This window comes from Sphaeramia orbicularis, chromosome 12 (genome assembly GCF_902148855.1).
Source record: "Sphaeramia orbicularis chromosome 12, fSphaOr1.1, whole genome shotgun sequence".
Taxonomy (NCBI): Eukaryota; Metazoa; Chordata; class Actinopteri; order Kurtiformes; family Apogonidae; genus Sphaeramia; species Sphaeramia orbicularis.
In genome coordinates, this window is record NC_043968.1 from 31,801,324 (window position 1) to 31,821,087 (window position 19,764).

The following is a 19,764-nucleotide window of genomic DNA, read 5'->3' on the forward strand; positions in this document are numbered from 1 at the left end:
GATTATAATCAGATTTGGGTCGCACTTTTATGACAGCATATTAGGGCCACAAGAAAATAAAAACACTTGTCACTATGAGAATAAAGACGTTATATTTCAAGAATAAAGTCATTATATAATGAGAATAAAGTCGTAGTTTAAAAAAACTCATTATTTAACGAGATTAAGGTCATACTCTTATGATTATGATATTTTATTTTCTTATGTGGCCCTAATACACTGTTGTACATTTTCCATTTGTACACTATGCAAAACATTAACACTCATGGTATGTTTATGTTGAATGCCTCAATAAACCATAAATACATGCTACTGTTGTGGCACTTCCAAAATGAATTTTTCCTCTATATCTACCATTTTAACTGATTTATCATCAGTTTTTTATGATATTATCCTCTGTATTTTGTATTGTTTTGGTGTAAATCATGTATTTTCCTATATTTAATTCACAGATCATGTAGATGTTCATGAAAACTCAGAGTAAATTCAAATTTAATAATGTCAAAACAGAAAAATTAAGAAAAAAGTTACTTATTACTTACTATATTGCTAACTGAATATAAAAACAAGTGTGTCCATCTGCTGTCATTGATCCAACTCCATGGGTTTTACTGGTGAATCAATGTTGTAGAAGATGACGGTGTTTCCACGATAACTACGGAGCCTCTGAACGTCCAAATGGGTCATATCTGATGACCATGAAAAGATGATAAACTGCATTTTACACCAATTATTTACATGTATTGATAGGTTTAAGAGATCAACAGGTATTAAACAGTTTAGATCAGTAGATGGTTTGTGTCACCGGTGGCTGTTTGGGTCTTTATGGGTTAAAGGAGCTATATGTAGTATTTCTGATGTTATTATGATTTGTAAGTTTGACATTTGTTGATTCATGGCTCAGTTCTGACCTTGTTTGGATGATTTCAGACAGATCTTTAATGCAGTGGAGATTTGTGTTTTTACTGTGGCTGTTTTCAGTCTAAAAACAGAGCTAAGCTAACAGAGCTATCATGTAAACTATCAGCTGACACAGTCATAGTAAAGATTATCAGACACAGCGTTATGTTTGACTGACTGCGAAAATAACTGAGTTTTTTATTCGAAGGTGAAAAGTTGATGATACCATAATGCAGATGTGTGTAGGTTTGAACTTTATATTTTTTTATTCGGTGAGTGATACAGTTTATGGATACACAGCATTAATTCATTAGTGGTTTTGGGAGCTGTGAGTGTATTCTGTTACACAACGTCCCTCTGCTGATCATAATGTGGAATATCAATATGACATAGAACTGATTTAAAGGATGTGATCAGCTGATAAACACGAGTACAAACTACAGCAGCAGTGTGTGTGTGTGTGTGTGTGTGTGTGTGTGTGTGTGTGTGTGTGTGTGTGAATGCGCACTGTGCATTCACTGCTTCAAGAACTTCCAGGAACAGAGTTTAGGAAATCCATCCCATCCATTTTTTACAGGTCCACCCAAATGTTTTTTTGTCTTCTACTCCACTACTACAAAGCCTAATACGCTCCCTCCCATTTTCATCGCATTTATCCCTTCATCCTACTCTCATTTGTCATCAAACAGTCAGAAGTGTTTTATGAGCGCCCCGCCTCTCAATGTTTCCATTCATCTTTCCTCACCCCCTCCATCATCCATCCATCCGTTACTTGTCCTCAAGGCCCAGTCGATGACTGTTCTCTCAAACACATTTTCCCCTTCATCTGTTTCCCCCTCTCTCCATCCACCCTCCATCCATCCTCCGTCCCTCTCCGCCCCACCACTCCCTCCACATTCCTCACTTTTCCTCAAAGCCCAGCTGAATCAGTGTCTGTTTCAGAGCCGTCTCCTCCACAAACCTTGCATCCACATTTTCCTGCTCCTCGAATGGGTTCGCAGCTGGAACACAGGAAAAAGACTTCAAGAGAGATGCAGCCTCTTATAGATAGATATAACACCAAACACACACACACACAGACACACACTTCCTTCCTTCCACTTCCACAATGGGCACAACAGCATTTTGACCTAGCACTCATAAAATGCACACAGAAAACAGTCTTTCTTAATCCTCTTGGGTGTGTGAATCCAAACATAAAACCCAGGTAGGATATATTTATATACACATCCATATCCTTACCTTGTTCCTCTATATCAGACAGAATCTTTGCCAGGTAGGTAAGAGGGAGAAACTCAGGTCTGAAACCTGGCTTATCTCTGCCGGTGAATGCAAATCCCTGAGGAGGGGGAAAAAAAACCCAAAAAACTGAATTCTCAAGGTTTCCAGGATACAAACAATTGAGACAAATCTACAGCAAATCTAGAAAGTAGCAGCTGAGCTCCACTTATAATAAAGTTGCAGCAGTTAGGCAAGTTTGCAGTAACTTTTTGCAGCTCTACAGTATAAATTTCTCCTTCTCATCATGCAAAATGCCAGTGGCTCTCCATGGCAGTCTGCTCACTAATTACTGGCTCAAACTGGCATCATGAAGTGAATAGACACTGTGTGAAGCATACAGCTGGGGTCACTATTTTAACACATATAAAGAAGGTCGAGGCATGTGGTGTTTACTTCCTGCAAAAAAAAAGAAAAAAAAAAAAAAAAAAAACTTTTTTGGTGTGAGACATTCTTAGGGCTGCACCAATTATTTTCACTGTTCCTTTCAAGCTCCCAGGTTCAGGTGACTTCCTATAAATGTTTCAAAAACATGCATTCACACATACACATAAATATAACAGCAAGAACTATTTACGTGGAAATTTCCCATTTATTTTTCCCTACGATTACCCTTTCCTCAGTAATTTATCCCCATTTATTACAATATTATCCTCAGAAATTTTCAGTGAAAATCAGTTGTTTTCCTATATTTACTTTACCAACCATGTAGATGAAGAACTTTGAGACAAATATATGTACAAAATTAAAATAAATAAATAAAACTCTAATGGACCACGGTATTTTATTTAACAGCAACAATAATGTAATTCTCAAAACAATTAAATTATTTAAAATATTTTTCTGCAAAATTCTAGATTTTTTTAATAAATGGCCATATAATTAGCAGGAAAACACACAAGGATTTTGCCATTGTAATGAAATAAACACCTTTTATTTAAAAAAAATAATAAATCCCATCCTGGATCTAACTACGCAAATAGGTAAGAGCCTTCCATTAGAAAATGACTGCAGTGACTAATAAGGCTCAGCCTCAACAAGTTCTTTATCTCTAACTGATGCTGTGAATAGCATCTCATTTATCAAACAAGCATCAGTTTAATGGAAAGCATAAGGACTGGACTCTGTTTCCATGGAAAAAGGTCTGACGGTTCTAGACTGACCCTGTTCCAGAGTGACGGGTGCATAAGGGTGATAATTATTTAAAAAAAAAAAAAAAAAAAAAAAAAGAGAGAGAGAGAGAGAGAGAATTAACCCTGTAAAGCCTGAACCATTAAATCATTGACAGAAAATTCCAGTTCTTTGAAACTGGAGCCTTTATCGGTCCTTCTGAACAACTCCAACATTTTTTTTTTTTTCAAATATCAATTTCCATGTATGAGTTTCAATTTTGTATCATATTTGATACATCAGGTCTCAATGCTCAAATATTATTTTTGAGCAAACAAAAACATAATATAACACAAACATGTCTAATAAACTGGTAATTCCTTTTCAAAATTGTCAAAGTCCTGCCTCCTTCCTCATTAATGACAGTCTTGTAGTGTCACTGGAAAGGCCTCTGGTGAATGAATCCCTCCCCCCCTGGTGGATTATCTGTGTATTGCATGTATCTAATTGTATACATCAGGTTTTTCAAGAAAAAAAATATCACCCTGATCATGTACAGGGCTTCAAAACTCATGTATCAAATATGATACATTTGGCGTAATAGGGTTAAGCCGGATGAAGTGATTACCCATCATGCCTAGTGCCTACAGTATAAGCCTGTGGGGGCAGTCGGTCAGGTCTAGATTTAGCAACATTATATGTCAAAAAATGATGGAAAAGAAAATGCAACATTAAATAAGATCACTGCTAATGCTGTAATCGAAGCTAAAGGGTGAAATATTAGAGTGTGGGAGTTTCTTTGACCAGGTGTCATACATACATGTTGGAGAACTACAGTATAAGCGTTATATTACTCGTTAATTATTTATCCAATCTGTAGTCAGTAGTGTTAGTATGTATACAGGGTGGGGAAGCAAAATTTACAATGAACATTTAGTTGTTTTTTCTCAGCAGGCACTACGTCAATTGTTTTGAAACCAAACATATATTGATGTCATAATCATACCTAACACTATTATCCATACCTTTTCAGAAACTTTTGCCCATATGAGTAATCAGGAAAGCAAACGTCAAAGAGTGTGTGATTTGCTGAATGCACTCGTCACACCAAAGGAGATTTCAAAAATAGTTGGAGTGTCCATAAAGACTGTTTATAATGTAAAGAAGAGAATGACTATGAGCAAAACTATTACGAGAAAGTCTGGAAGATACTATTAAAGAAGAATGGGAGAAGTTGTCACCCGAATATTTGAGGAACACTTGCGCAAGTTTCAGAAAGCGTGTGAAGGCAGTTATTGAGAAAGAAGGAGGACACATAGAATAAAAACATTTTCTATTATGTCAATTTTCTTGTGGCAAATAAATTCTCATGACTTTCAATAAACTAATTGGTCATACACTGTCTGTCAATCCCTGCCTCAAAATATTGTAAATTTTGCTTCCCCACCCTGTAGATGTTTGGGGGTCTGCAGAGAAAGTGCATACCCTCTTCAGTATGTGTGAGAACTCTGTGCTATGTTACCTTGTTTTTGTTGTGTTTTTCTAGCAGGGTTCGAACGTAATCTCTGGAGATTGAAGCTGAACTGACAGGATGGTCCCACATATGGTAGATAGTCTGCTCCATAGGCTGCACACAAACAAACAAGACATTACATTGAAGCCATTTAGTTCATGTGGTCTTCAAGAAATCATCGCTGAAGCATGTGAACAGCTGTTCCTTTCTATTTTGCCAAATAGAGCAGTGGAAACTATTTTTAAGGAGAGCTGACTACTAATAACAGATTCTAGATAAAACCAATTTTTCAATGTTGCAAAAGGCACAGTGCAGTCATAAATTATGCATAAGCAAACATACCTTATAGGTTAACATCAAAAATATCCTCCAGACATGATAAAAATACTCGGCTTTGAATAACCTTTTTATGAGTTGCTTTTTACTGAAGTATGACCTCAGCTTTACCAGCCTCAGCGATGTTTCATACTCTTCTAAGTCAGGTTTAACAATGACACTGTTGCATACTACATCGCCGCTGTTGAAAACGTGTGATGTCACAAAATGTTTATGTCAGATTTAAATTCAGTACCAAAAAAATCCACACCCAGCTGAAGAATGTTAAAAAAAACGACAAAAATAGCAAGAAAACGAAGAGTTGATAAATGGACTCTACTTAAATAGTACTTGAAGTGATTCACAATGACTCACATTCACACCAATAAAAACAATCACTGGGAGGAACTTGGAATTAAATGTCTTGGTCAAGGACAAAGACTAGAGATGACGAATAAAATGCAAATTTTAAAAATGTGATAAGAATATGTTTCTGATAGGAGGATATTGTTACTACAAATTCTCACTGAAACTGTGGGCAGCATTTTTTGATGTTATTGCTAAAAAAAAAAAAAAAAAACTAAAAAAAAAAGTGAACATTCAGTAGACTGTAAATGAGATAGTCTAAGGAGAAACTAAACTTCTGTACCTCCCTTTGGCTCCGTTTCTAGGCTTTATATGGATGTAAAAACAGGTGCTTTACTGTAGGATTTATACAGCATGTACTTGTGGCTGATCAGCAGCTCCTATAACTGTGATTTTTTTGGCTTCACTTTTCAGTATCAGCATGAAACCGATTTTTATATTTAGTTTAAATTTAGGACACTGGCGAGAGCTGCAGATGGAGGTATATTTTTACATGCTTTTCTTCTTCTTTTTATGCTTAATTTAAGGTTGATTTTTGTTGTTGTAAAGTAAATCAAATTGAGACAAACCCATAAAACCAATGGAATTAGGATCTTGCTGTACTTTCTTAATTTGTGTTACTATTAATACAAATATTTTTCTTCTGCGTCATCATTACCAAAGCCTTAAAACATGGAAATAAGTAGACCACCATTTATGGCAATTTATTTCAAGTTTTAAGTCTCCTTCTATCTCATTGTTGGATCATTAGGGCCAGCACAGCCTTCTCTGCTGGTCTAAATCTGGATCATGGACCTCAGACCTGACATTGGTTCCATGAAGACATATTAAGTTATTCCCACTAGTCTATGTGTATATGTATGTGTATGTGTAAGTGTGTCTGTATGTGTGAATGCATGCATGTGTGTGTATATGTACAGGGTGAGGAAGCAAAATTTACAATACTTTGAGGCAGAGATTGAAAGACAGTGTATGACCAATTAGTTTATTGAAAGTCATGAGAATTTATTTGCCACAAGAAAATTGACATAATAGAAAATGTTTTTATTCTATGTGTCCTCCTTCTTTCTCAATAACTGCCTTCACACGCTTCCTGAAACTTGCGCAAGTGTTCCTCAAATATTGGGGTGACAACTTCTCCCATTCTTCTTTAATAGTATCTTCCAGACTTTCTCATAATAGTTTTGCTCATAGTCATTCTCTTCTTTCCATTATAAACAGTCTTTATGGACACTCCAACTATTTTTGAAATCTCCTTTGGTGTGACGAGTGCATTCAGCAAATCACACACTCTTTGACGTTTGCTTTCCTGATTACTCATATGGGCAAAAGTTTCTGAAAAGGTATGGATAATAGTGTTAGGTATGATTATGACATCAATATATGTTTGGTTTCAAAACAACTGACGTAGTGCCTGCTGAGAAAAAACAACTAAATGTTCATTGTAACTTTTGTATGTGCGTGTGTGTGTGTGTGTGTGCGTGTGTGTATGTGTGTGTAGGTGTCAAGGTTATTATTGTTAACGAAAATTAACGAAATGATGAAAACTAGAATTAAAAAAACATTTTCTTTGATTGAAATAAATAAAAACTATAATTAAAAGAAAAAATGATAACTAACTGAAACTGTATTGTGTGCTTAAAAAACTAACTAAAACATATAAAAATTATGGAAAAAATTCCCTTCGTTTTCATCTTTGTCAATGTAGGATTGATACGAAAGCAATTTATTTCGCTGTAGCAATTTTAGCTGGTGGCACCAAACGGTGCTTCACAGTCCATCACTTCTCATCACTTGTTTAGAGTCGTCTTCTCGTCCCCACTCTACCTGGAAACATGGAGACTAAAGTTGAGAGAAAGCAGCAGAGTCCTGTATGGGATTTTTTTTTTAATACAATGGTGAAGAAGATAAAAGATACGAGAAAACTAAAATTAATACTAAAACTAAACTAAAACTCAGCATTTAGAAAAAAATGAAAACTAATAACAACTAGCAAACCTGCTCTAAAAACAAATTAAAACTAACTGAACTGGAGAAAAAAAAAGTAAAAACTAAATAAAACAAAACTGTAATGAAAAATCCAAAACTATTATAACCTTGGTAGGTGTATATGTATGTGTATGTGTATGCGTGTGTGCATGTGCATGTGTATGTGTATGCGTATGCGTGTGTGTATGTGTATGTTTGTCCAATCATATTTCATCCGTCATGTGTTGCCGGGTAAAAGAAATCTGCCCGAAGGCTCAGAATCAACAGTTCAGGATCTACAGTTTCAAGTCAAATCAATGAACCTGTTGCTTTAACCAATTATTAGATTTCATGTTGGCCACACAGGGGCGATCTAGTAGGTGTACGTACCATGTGTATTTTCTCAGCAGTTGATTGGATGGTCAAATAGGATAGTCAGAGCAAGATTAGCAAACCACATTTATAGTGACTTATACAAGCTAAAATATATTCTTTTAGATTTGGTAGCTGTTTTCTCAACCCACAATGGCCAACAGAGAAGAAATGGATTTTCTCACAGGTGACTATAATGTTTAGTTTAGTTTAATTTAGTTTAGTTTAGTTCAGTTGTCTCAAACTTTGAAGTAAACAAACAAATAAATAAATAAATAAATAAAAACAAGAAGTCAATTACATATGCACCTATCAACGGTCATTAATCACAGAAAAAGTAATGAAATCCAGTCAATTTAACATAAATGTACACATATATCAACTCATAAAACAGTTTGAGAAAGGACAGAAAGAAGCCAAAGCTTATCTAGTCCTGCCCCTTCCTTACTTTCAGTGTCAAATTTTTAACCGAATAAATTTCCTTCATCAGCGATCACATTAAAATACATAACAATAAATAACCAGTCATAGCATCCTTGTATTGGTTATATCACCACTGTGCAACCATTCTGCCAAGAAATAAAAAAAATAAACAAACAAATAGACAACTAAACTATGCAGGGTATAACACGTAAACTCCAAACTTCATATAAACCCATCAAAAATACATCAAATTACACTTACAATAATATGGAAATGGTATGATAACTCAGTATATTTATAACATTAATATATTTGTAATGTATTTTTTTAACATTGATTTTGTCTTTTAAGTAAATATTGACAATTCTTGAGTTTCATCCTTGCTACACGAGATACCTGTCTGGTACAGCACTGTGTTTATACTGCATTTTTTGTGTAGTATTGATGGTTTAGTTTCAATATTAAAAGGTGAATGAAGTCAGGTAGAACACCACCGAAGGCCTAAGGTGTGAAACGCCACTGGTGTACATGTATCTGTAAAAATATCATGAAATATGATCATGTTTCCGAGACTTGCAGCGGGGTTAAAATTACATAATCAGAACCAGAGAGGAAGAACTGGGTTTAGCTTAGGTAAGAATATCCCACCGTCGTGTCCTGTTTCTGTAGCTCTATGGGTGTGTGTGTACTGTACCTGCAAAATCTCCTCTGCCTGCCAAACTCACACAACAAAAGTCTACCGGGCAGGAAACAGAACAGAGACACTAAACATTCGACATTCCTCTGATCACAATGCGGACGGAACAAACTTACACACACACACACACACACACACACACACACAAGGGCTGGAGACAAAATATACGCACAGGAACACGTGGAAGTTACACAATAGTTAGGGACGCACACTCTATCACACTATCAGGACTACCCACTCCCCAACATACACACACACACACAGACACACACACCAGCCGGTTTGTGATTGGCTTGAGGGGGGCTTGAGGGAGATGAGACTGAAAATAACTTCAAACTTTTAATTAGACCAGAATGGGAAGTTTGTGCAGAGAATCGAACTCCCCCCTCACTAATAGATGGGATTATAATAGCATCATACATTGTTTTACTCCTTATACCATCCACACTGTCACACACACACATATAGAAAAAGGTCTCATACTCTTTACTATTACCATTTCAGATAAACTACTCGTTAAAATGCAAAAAAAAAAAAAAAAAAAAAGAACATGTTTGGCCGCACACAACAAGAGTACCTGAGGGAGTCTTTTAAGTATGCTGAACTTGAGTCTCTCGTGGACATCGCTGTTGTCCAAATCTAAACAAAAAGCAAACAGAAAAGGCTGTAGTTAATGACAAGAAGCGCTGCATTTTCTCTCTATTTAGACCAAATTTATGTCCTACTCCAACTGTATCCCTGCAGGTGTAGGTGACAGGAAGAGTCGCTAATTGTACATGTTCACATCTGCTCATCAAAGTTGTCTTCTTGTAAATTCTGCAGGGGTTTTGGGGTAATGTGGAAAATAGTTCACAGCAGCTGTGGTGTAGTACAGCGTTAAACACCTGCTAAGACTGTATTAATGCTAAAAAAATACTGTGGGAAAAGACAAAAGGTAACCTCTGATAATGACACACCGTTGGCATTTTACTGAACTGCTCAAAAAATGTGTCTTTTCAGATGTCTGGACCCTTGTCTCTTGTACAGGGATTTATGTTTGTGTATGCTTATAATAAGGTAGAAAGTCCATACCTACCCCTCCAATTCTCCCTATTAAAAATACATTAATTAGACATATACGTATTTGACTGATCCCTGAGGTGAGGTGACGCACGAACCCTTGCACTTCAAAGTTGTAAAGCATCCTTTTCACTCACTTTGAAGCGTGAAACCATTTGGACCAAGTGCTTTAAATAATCTTTTCATCTTTGACGATCTTTGTTTTGCTCTGCTCACAAGAAAGAACCATGTAAATGATCGAGAGCGACAAAGACGAAGAGATATTTTGGTTCTGTTTATCACGTTGCCAAGAAAATTGTTTAGCTTTTGAACAACGCAGTTTCCTTCATAGGAAATGGAGAAGACATACCAAAGGAACAACATCAGTGCATTTGAGGAATATTCATAACAGCAGCTTTTAACCTTTCTGTTCATGTGATGAATAAAAATATGATAAATAAACAGTGGCAGACGACAGCCGGCTCTACATCTGATCTGTGGTTCGACATGCTTTACATTTTCAGTGGCCAGGACATCATTTTGGTTCCCACAAAGCAGCAGACAACATGAGAACGTTCCCCTCATACCATCATCTAGTTCAGTGGTTCTCAAACTTTTTTTTTTGTATAGCATTTATTTTGTTTGTCTCATTTGTATCAGACAGCTATTATTTGGTGAAGGAGTACGAATGTATAGTACTTATTTTGTTTCTTTATTTTAATTGCATTGGGCTGTTGTATATGTCCTGTTTGTGTGTGTGTGTGGGTGTGAATGGTGTAAGATTGTTAAAATTTAAAATTGTAATGTAATGTCGAGGAGACCCCAGGAAGAATAGCAACTGAATCATCAATTGCTAATTGGGAGCTTAATAAATGAAATGAAACTCCCTGTAATATACTTTTTTAGCCAAGTACCCCAACTCTCGTTTCAGCATTTTTGACTGAAAAAATTGAGGCAAAATTTGTTCCTGTGCCAAAGCTGTGTGTTTATATTTTCAAAACTTTGTAAAGAAACAACATATATTTAACTGTAATTTATAAAAAATGAATTTTTTTAAAGTAAATTTTATGTGCAAAATATAAACTGAAATGTGCCTTCTTTCATTGATAAATAATACATACATTGGTCATTAATTAATGAACCTTTCATCAACAAAAAATAATTACTAAACTACTCAAATAAACTCAGTTTGAATAATATAAAATAGAAATGTGTTTGTTATGTTGTTGTTGTTTGACAAATCATGTACCTTGAATTGGCTACAAGCTGTGTGTGTATACAGTTTAGTTGTGGATGAGTAACACTAAGGAAATATCAGAAATTATGACAACCTCAGAAGGTTTGAGTCAGTGTCAGTGTAAAAAAATGATTTCTATCATGTACAGTGCTAAACAAATTTATGTATATAATATTAGACCACCTTTCCCTATTTATCTCAGTGACCATCCAGTATCATCGAGTAACTCTTAAATTTTCTGTGAGTACTCCACATTTTACCATTTTGAACAGAAATACGGAATTTCAGACTGAATTCTCCTTTTTTTCCCCAACTTCATTGGGCTTCTCTGAGAAGTCAGAAATCAATCTAGCGTAACATTCAACCATTAAAACATTTTTTTTCTGTTAAGGAATGAAAGTAAATAACTATAATTTGACATCTTAATAAAAAAATAATATCAAGCTTTTCTTTTCTTTTCTTTTCTTTTTTTTTTGGAAAATTCATGGATAACAATAAAACTTTTATTTTAGCATTAAAAATATCATTTTGGTTAAAGAGCTTCTACCTACTGGTGTATTAACCATTACAGAAACATAAAAATAATTATTTCAGTAATTTCCAGTGTTGTTAATTTAGGGCAGCTGTGGCATAAACCTTACACTGGGTAGTGGTCTAATAAATTTCTTAAGTACTGTGTGTATGTTGAGATTTGACTGAATTATGACTTTTACGGACACCAACCATTTTCGCTACTGACTGGAGATGCTGTAGGAGTTAATTAGTGAGGATGCAAAATGAACATTTCCTGAAGCTTCCTCACAATGAAATCACTCAACAGCAAACAGCCTGTCAGTTGTATGAATAATGGAGGTGTGCACATCCATATGCACAGCCTGGTGGATGCACTGTCAAAGGGTGACTCCTGGGAAGGCTCCTCATAAGCAAAATAACTGTAGAGCTGGAAGTGGAACACAGAGTTCGACCTGCTTTATGTGTTCAGCGGCCGTGACATCATCTGTGTTCCCACTAAACAGAAAACATGGAGCCGCTCCACTCCTGAGATCTGCCTGCATGTAAAGATGACAGAAGAATAGGTGTTCTGATACTGGAATCACCTGCATCAGAGCTGCTCACACATGTCTTCATGTGGTTTGTTAGAACTCAAAAGTAGTTCATAACAAATGTGGCACTGTACAGTATCAGCCATCTGTTCACACCAGAAACTCAGGCTTTCAAGAGCCAATTTATACATCTAATTTACACATTTAGTCGAATATGTACGGGACAATACAGAAAACAAACAGCTCTGGTATGGATTAGGTCAATGACTATTCCTGTGGGTTATTTGAGTGTTGTTTTTTAGGAAAATGAACTACTTTAACACTTACTGTATTGGCTACTAACAGTATATGTACATGTATCTGCATCAGTTTAGTTGTGGACAAGTAACACTATTGAAGGAAACATTACAAATTATAGCATCCTCAAGGGGTTTAAGTCAGTGTCAATCTAAAATTATTTCTATCATGTGCGTATGTTCAGATTTGTCTGAATTATGACTTCCAGGGACACCACCCATTTGGCACCACTGACTGAAGATGCTTATGTAGGAGTTAATCAGTGTTCATGCATGGAACAGAGATATGACTTTACAGCTGGAAGTGGTGGACCACAGTTTAATGTGTGGGAGCCAGGGACACCCTTTGGCTCTTACATTTGTATTAGTACATCTGAGGCTCATGCAAATGATGTTAGGGCGTTTTGTTGTACAGGACAAATGAAATGTTTCACTAGTTACAGCCCCTGACATGTAAAGATAGTGAAGCTAGAACCATCAAAGTCAATGAGCTCAATCATGTCTGTAAAATTGTGATGTAACATCAAAGAACCGACAGGAGCTGCCATCCCTAGACATATGAGGCAAGGTCTCTTCAACATAATAATTTAATCTAAGCTAAACCGTAAGTATATATGTATTTATCTGCTAGATATGGAAGAGGATTAGGGCCACTGGGAAAACAAACAAAAAAAAAGGTCCAAAATATATTTTTTTATTATTATTGTGAGGAAAAAAGTCTGAATTCTGAGATTAAAGTCAGAATTGGGTGACACGGTGGTGCAGTGGAGAGCACTTGTGCCTCACACCAAGAAGGTCCTGGGTTTGATTCCAACACCAGTCGATTTCTGTGTGGAGTTTGCATGTTCTCCCAGTGTCTGCGTGGGTTCTCTCTGGGTACTCCGGCTTCCTCCCACCATCCATAGACACGCACTGATAGGTTATCTGGTTAATCTAAATCACCCATAGGTGTGAATGTGACAGTGATTGTTTGTCTCTATATGTCAGCCCTGTGATGAACTGGTGACATGTCCAGGGTGTACCCCGCCTTTGCCCATAAGTAGCTAGGATAGGCTCCAAGCGACCCCCGTGACCCCAGTGAGGATAAAGTGGGTTCAGAAAATGAATGAATGAATGAAAGTCAGAATTCTGAGATTTAAGTCAGACTTTCTTCTCACAATTCTGACTTTTTTCTCAGAATAATAGTAAAAAAAAAACTATTGGACCTTATTTTTTTTTTATTTTCCAGTGGCCCTAATCCTCTCCCGTAGATAAAAATGTTAGACTTGTAGGACGTTTGATTCTCACTTTAGTCCTGCTGAATCTTTCTGTCAATACAAAGTTGCTCTTCCTTTCATGTCGAGGTACTGCTGAAAATGTTTCACGTGATCAAATGAAAGCAAAAGAAAAAAAAAAAAATATTGAGAATCAAACTCAGAGGTAAAGTAGGTCTAGTTTTGATCGTACTGAGGTCCTGTAACCTGGAAACCCTCCCTCATATGCACCAACCACAAACCACCAGAGTGTCGATATAAACAGTGGGCTTCTTCATCTCACTCACAAGAACAGCCTCCATCCTTTTGACAGAGAAGAAGACATTTCTATATTTCAGAGTCTTGTCACTCCTTCATTTTTCTTCATGATGACTGTTAACAGCAGCTCCAACACCTCTTCTTGCCTCATCCATAACTCCTCCATCACCAACTCCTGCTCAGGAGCGCTGCTGACCCCCTGGCAGATAACTGCTACTGTGATTATAGCCGGCAGTTGTCTGGTTGGCATCCCTGCCAACTTAACTATATTAGTAAAACTCAGAAAGCGTCTGCACGGGTCCTCCATGACAGATCGCCTCCTCTTCAGCCTGGCTGTGTCAGACCTCCTCTGCCTGCTCTGTCTGCCTGCTGGTGGGCTTATATTCTTCTGCGGACCATCTTTGGCAAATGGACCATGTCAGTTTTTCTTTTTCTTCATTGTTTTCTGCATCAGTTCTGACTTAAACAACCTGCTGCTAATAAGTATCCAGAGGTACTACCAGGTATGTAACTTGGTTGTCATTCATTCATTCATTCATTCATTCATTCTTAATCCTCTGCACAGTTATAGGTAGGGACATGTCACTTGGATGCAATTTATACAAAAAAACTGTATTGTTGATAGCTAAAGCTAAAGAAAGCCGATATAATACTGGAAAATTGAGGCAAAAGTACTGGAAATAGAAAGCGATCAATATACAATGTGATTTAACAATAATGATGTCCACAATGACTGAACCCTATGACTTTTTTTATGCTGCCTGTTTCCAAATTTTAACTTCCTTTACAATGGTTTAGCACCACATTCCCATTACAATGTGGTCCCCCCTCCTGTTTGTCCATCTATCTACCTGCCTGTCAGCAGGTTTCCATAAAAAGACTGCATAGAATATAATAAAACCTTGTGGTACTGTAGAACATGGGCAGACTTAGGAAAAGAGATGGAGGCTGGAATTGTTACCTCCACCAAAGAGGTTATGTTTTTGCCGGCGTTGGTTTGTCTGTCCATCCGTGTGCAAGATAACTCAAAAAGTTATGGACAGATTTGGATGAAAATTTCAGGAAATGTTGATACTGGCACAAGGAAAAAAATAATAAAATTTTGGTGGTGATTGGGGGGGGGCACTGATCTGCCTTGGTCTGCGCTCTCCCGGTGCTTTTCTAGTTCTTCACTTTTTTTAACATTAACTCCAGGTTAACTTAGCTTAAAAAGTTAGTGACAAAAAACTGACTGATAGATGGTGTTTCCACGGTGAAAGTCACTTAAAACTATTATGGGAAAAACTGAAATTTTAGTGAACAATGCCTACTTGTATAGAATTTTAGTAACTGCTGGCAAAGGCTGTGACCAGGCACTGGCTTCAACCTAATCTGGAAAAATGGGTAGATATTGTGAATGAAATTTACCAGATGGAAAGATTAACCTTCTCCCTTTGATTACAAATGAACAAATTTTCAGATCTATGGTCAAAGTGGATATTTTTTGTTTACATTTACCAAACACAATCTGTTGGAACCCTAAATGTACAAGAAATGACAATGTAATGATAATGTATCTGGAATTGTCTTGTTTTTTCTGTATTTAATTAATTCTACTTTTTATATTTTATTTTTTTATTTTTTATTTTTTTCTTTAGAGAGGAGGTCAAAGTCTCTTGGTCTTTCGTATGTGTTTTCTTTATGTAACAATGCATCCATTGTTCACTGTTCAATTGTTTTGTTTATTAACAAAAAAAAAAAAAAAAAGAAAAACTGAAATGTTGAGAATAGAAAGATTGGTCGTTGGTCACATACTTGTTAAGTGACCACAATGTAATTTAAATGTATGTTGAATTTTTCTCAATATTTCTAAATAAAAATCTGAAAAAAAGTCAGTTAAAACTATTGAACAAAGGTCAAAATGCCCTCCCTTTGTCCCCCTTTTTTTTTTTTTTTTTTATATTTTTTTCTTTTCATTTTTTCCTTTTTCTTTTTTTTCTTGGTTCTGTTTTGTTTGTTTTTTCGTTTGCTTGCTTTGTTTTATTTTAGCTACTTTTTTGGGGTTTTTTGGGTTTTGTTTTGTTAATTAGACAAGAAAAATGAAAGAATGAAAGTCCTTTTTATCACATTTCACTATCATACCTCTATAAATTACTTCCAATAAAGAAAGTTAATAAAAAAAATGTCTGGTTTGATGTTGGTTGTTTTATTTTGCTAAATTCAGTTGCATCTCAATTGTTAGTGTGAGGTTACTAAAATGTAATCAGAAGACATGTCAGTACTAATGACACACAGATGAAACTAATGCTTGGTTCACTTCTCAGGTTCTTCACCAGAATAAGTGGGACAAGGTGGTTCGGACATGGCAGCGTGTTATATTCTTCAGTGTGTGGATGCTTGGTGCCCTGGTGGCTCTTCCTGCTCCATTTCAACTAACAAATTGGGAAAAAAAAGACGAAAAGAATGACGGTTCCTGCAAGGATAAGCGGATCGCACCAGTGCTCGAAGCAGTGTATATCACATTTACTGTTTTCATCTATCTAATTATGTTGTTTTATTACCTTCGGCTTGTTAGAGGTGTGAACAGCAAACAAAGTTCTGAAAAGAAACAGTACCAGTACAGTGTAACAAAAGTCTTCATTCGGATCGTGACTGCTGCTCTGGCTGTGGCCTTTCTTCCTCTCGTTGTACGTGCGATCTATGTTACCGGGCTTTTTACAGAATCAGACCATCTGATGTCTATCAACAAGAAGCTGACCTTTGTGGAATGTTTTTACTTTTTTAATCACTGCCTGAATCCCTTCTTGTATTTTTTTTCCTCCAGCTATTTAATGAGAGGGGGAAGCAACACCAAAAATGAGAGACATAGTGTGCTGTTTAAAGAGCGCATATAACATGATCCCTGCATTATTTATGATGCAAGGACTCAAAGACCTAGAAGACCCAAACAGCCATCAGCCACCCAAAGCATCCACTGATGAAAAATGTTTAACCCGTAAAGACCCAAACAGTCACTGGTGACCAAAAGTATCTACTGATCTAAAATTTTTATTACCTGTTGATTCATTAATCCTATCAATACATGTAAATAATTGGTGTAAAATGCAGTTTGTCGTCTTTTCATAGTCATCAGATATGACCCATTTGGACGTTCAGAGGCTCCATCGTTACCGTGGAAACACCGTCATCTTCTACAACATTGAATCACCAGTAAAACCCATGGAGTTGGATCAACGACAGTGGATTGACACACTGGGTTTATGTTCAGTTAATAATCTTCACTTTTTATTCTGAGCTTTTATAAACATCTATATGATCAGTAAATTAAATATAGGAAAATACCTGATTTACACTAAAATAAAAAAAAAATACAAAACACACTGGATAATATTATAACAAATGGTGAAAAATCACTTCAGAAAAAGCAGATATAGAGAAACTAAATTATTTTGGAACTACCAGATAAGCAGCATTGGGTCTTTATGGGTTAATAACTTTTGAACCAATAATCCTATCAATATACTGAAATAATTCAGGTAAAATACAGTTTCTCAGCTTTTCAGCAGCATCAAATATGAACCATCTGGATGTTCAAAGGCTCCTGAATGTGGAAACACCATAATTAATAAAACCCATGTAACTGTATAAACGATGGTGGTTGTAGTCACTTGTTTTAGTGTACGTTTGTTTTAATGTTCAATAAAAACCATGTAGTTTGATAAATGACAGTGGTTATAGACACATTTTCTGTTTAGTTAATGATGTATTTTACTGAAAAAGTAACTTTTTCTTCAATTTTCTCTGTTTTAATATAATAATCTTTAAATTCATTCTGAACTTTTATGAACATCTACATGGTCAGTGAATTAAGTGTAGGGAAATATCTGATTTTCACTGAAAAATGCGAAGTACTGAGGATATTATCATAACAAACGGTGTTGAATCACTTAAAGGGGTCATATTTATCTAAACCCACTTTTATTAGTCTTTGGTTCATTTATTTGTGTATTTGGACCCTAATAGTTCCAAAAGTTTGAATTTGAACCCTCCAGGTGCTGCAAAGCTCTCTTTATATTCATTTTGGCAAAAATCGAGTGGATTTCTACAGCTCGTTTTAATTCCTTCTTAATTTGTTACGTCTATAACTAGTTACATCACGACATTTGCACAAATAAGGTCAAGACTTCAGACAAACATTTCTCTGAGTAAGACATAATTGTTTGTCAGCAGCAGCGGTTGTAGTCCGTACTGAAAATATGTCCAAATTTTGAGCCGATTGCCTAAAATGTTCAGTTTTTAGCTGAACGGAACAGAGCAGCACAGTCAGGGGGTGGAGCCTGAAGTGGCTCATTTGCATTTAAAGGGCCAGTGCTCAAAACCACCTTTCTGGTGTCACTACTCAGAAATAGGGTTGAAGATGGACCTGTGGAGCTGAATTAATGAAGAATTCAGACCCAAACATAGCATTTACAGTTTATGTAGACCACAGGGAAATGTTTTAAAATGCATAATTCCATTTTTTAAAAAAAGCAAAACATCACTCATTTAAGGAAGGTTAAATATAGAAAAAAAGGGGTTAACTATTAAAATGCATTGAATGGATGATCGCAAGTTTTTCTTCATTTTAAAAACAATATTTTTCTTCATATTTTCTTAATGGTGCCACGTCTATTAGTTGTATTTTCGGTGTGATGTGTACATACCTGTCATGACCCGAGACACAAAGGTTTCAGTGAGCTGCAGGAGCTTGTGGTCAATGTACTGTAGGAAGGTGGGATGAGGAAGGCAACGCACAGCGAACACTGCCAACAGTGTGTTATAGCCTGGAGGGACACAGAAATGGAGAAGAAACAGCAGAAAAAGAGAAGATGAAAAAAAAAGCCTCTCATGTTTGGCATAAATGTAACCTGACATGCACCCTCTAACAAACAATGTGTAACTCTTTTGCTTGTTTTTTTTTTTTTTTTTTTTTTCACTGCCTCAGCATGCTCTAATACTTCACACTCACATTTACACCTGCAGCCTAAATGGTAAAGGTCATAACAGTGTGGTTTTCAAACCTACAAACTGCTCTTGAGCATTGTAACAGGAGATTTCTGCCCCAAACATTAAAAAATGAATTCAAATTATTGAAAATGTATTCATGCTCTGCTTTACCCAAGTCTGCACTATGCTAATGTTTAACATATTTTTGGTTACATTAGCGTGGAAGAGAGACGCTCTGTTGTCCCTCAGTGCAAACACACATTGTTATTCTGGGGTGAGACTGAGACAAACTGAATCATAACAGCTCAAAGTAAGTCTGAAGGAGTGTGTGTGTGGTTTCATACCAGGTGGGAGAGGCAGGCAGAGACTTCTTGCAGCTTCCAGGATGCGAAACATGAAGTAAAACACTGACCACTCTGCTGGACTGGCCTGCTGTGAGCTGGAATACGAACACACACCATTTTTATTTATTTTATTTAACCTTTATTTAACCAGGAAAAAAGATTCCATTGAGGTTAAGAACCTCTTTTCCAAGGGAGTCCTGACCAAGATGCAGCATGAAATACACCACACAGTTACAACATATAAAAATTTACAGGACAAATCAAACTATGAAAAACAGGTGTAAGTCATCGAGTTATTCTCTGGCACTTTGAGTTTGGATTTAAAAGGATTCAAGGAGATCAATTCAGTCAGTTTCCAGTCTTTTAGCAACGTATTCCATGTGCAAGG

The 19,764-nt window shown here is 36.2% G+C and overlaps 1 protein-coding gene across 1 annotated transcript in view; it reads right to left on the reverse strand.

Moving 5' to 3' along the window:
• Positions 1-770: 770 nt before the first annotated feature.
• The window catches only part of gsap (gamma-secretase activating protein), a 41,344-nt gene continuing 22,350 nt past the window's right edge, over positions 771-19,764 (reverse strand). The window contains exons 27-32 of the mRNA XM_030148708.1: positions 19,377-19,471; positions 18,750-18,869; positions 9,520-9,581; positions 4,811-4,915; positions 2,143-2,239; positions 771-1,901 (exon numbers count right to left, since the gene is read on the reverse strand). Of these exons, the coding sequence (XP_030004568.1) occupies positions 1,801-1,901; positions 2,143-2,239; positions 4,811-4,915; positions 9,520-9,581; positions 18,750-18,869; positions 19,377-19,471 (580 nt within the window). The 3' untranslated portion in view covers positions 771-1,800. The remainder of the gene's footprint in view (positions 1,902-2,142; positions 2,240-4,810; positions 4,916-9,519; positions 9,582-18,749; positions 18,870-19,376; positions 19,472-19,764) is intronic.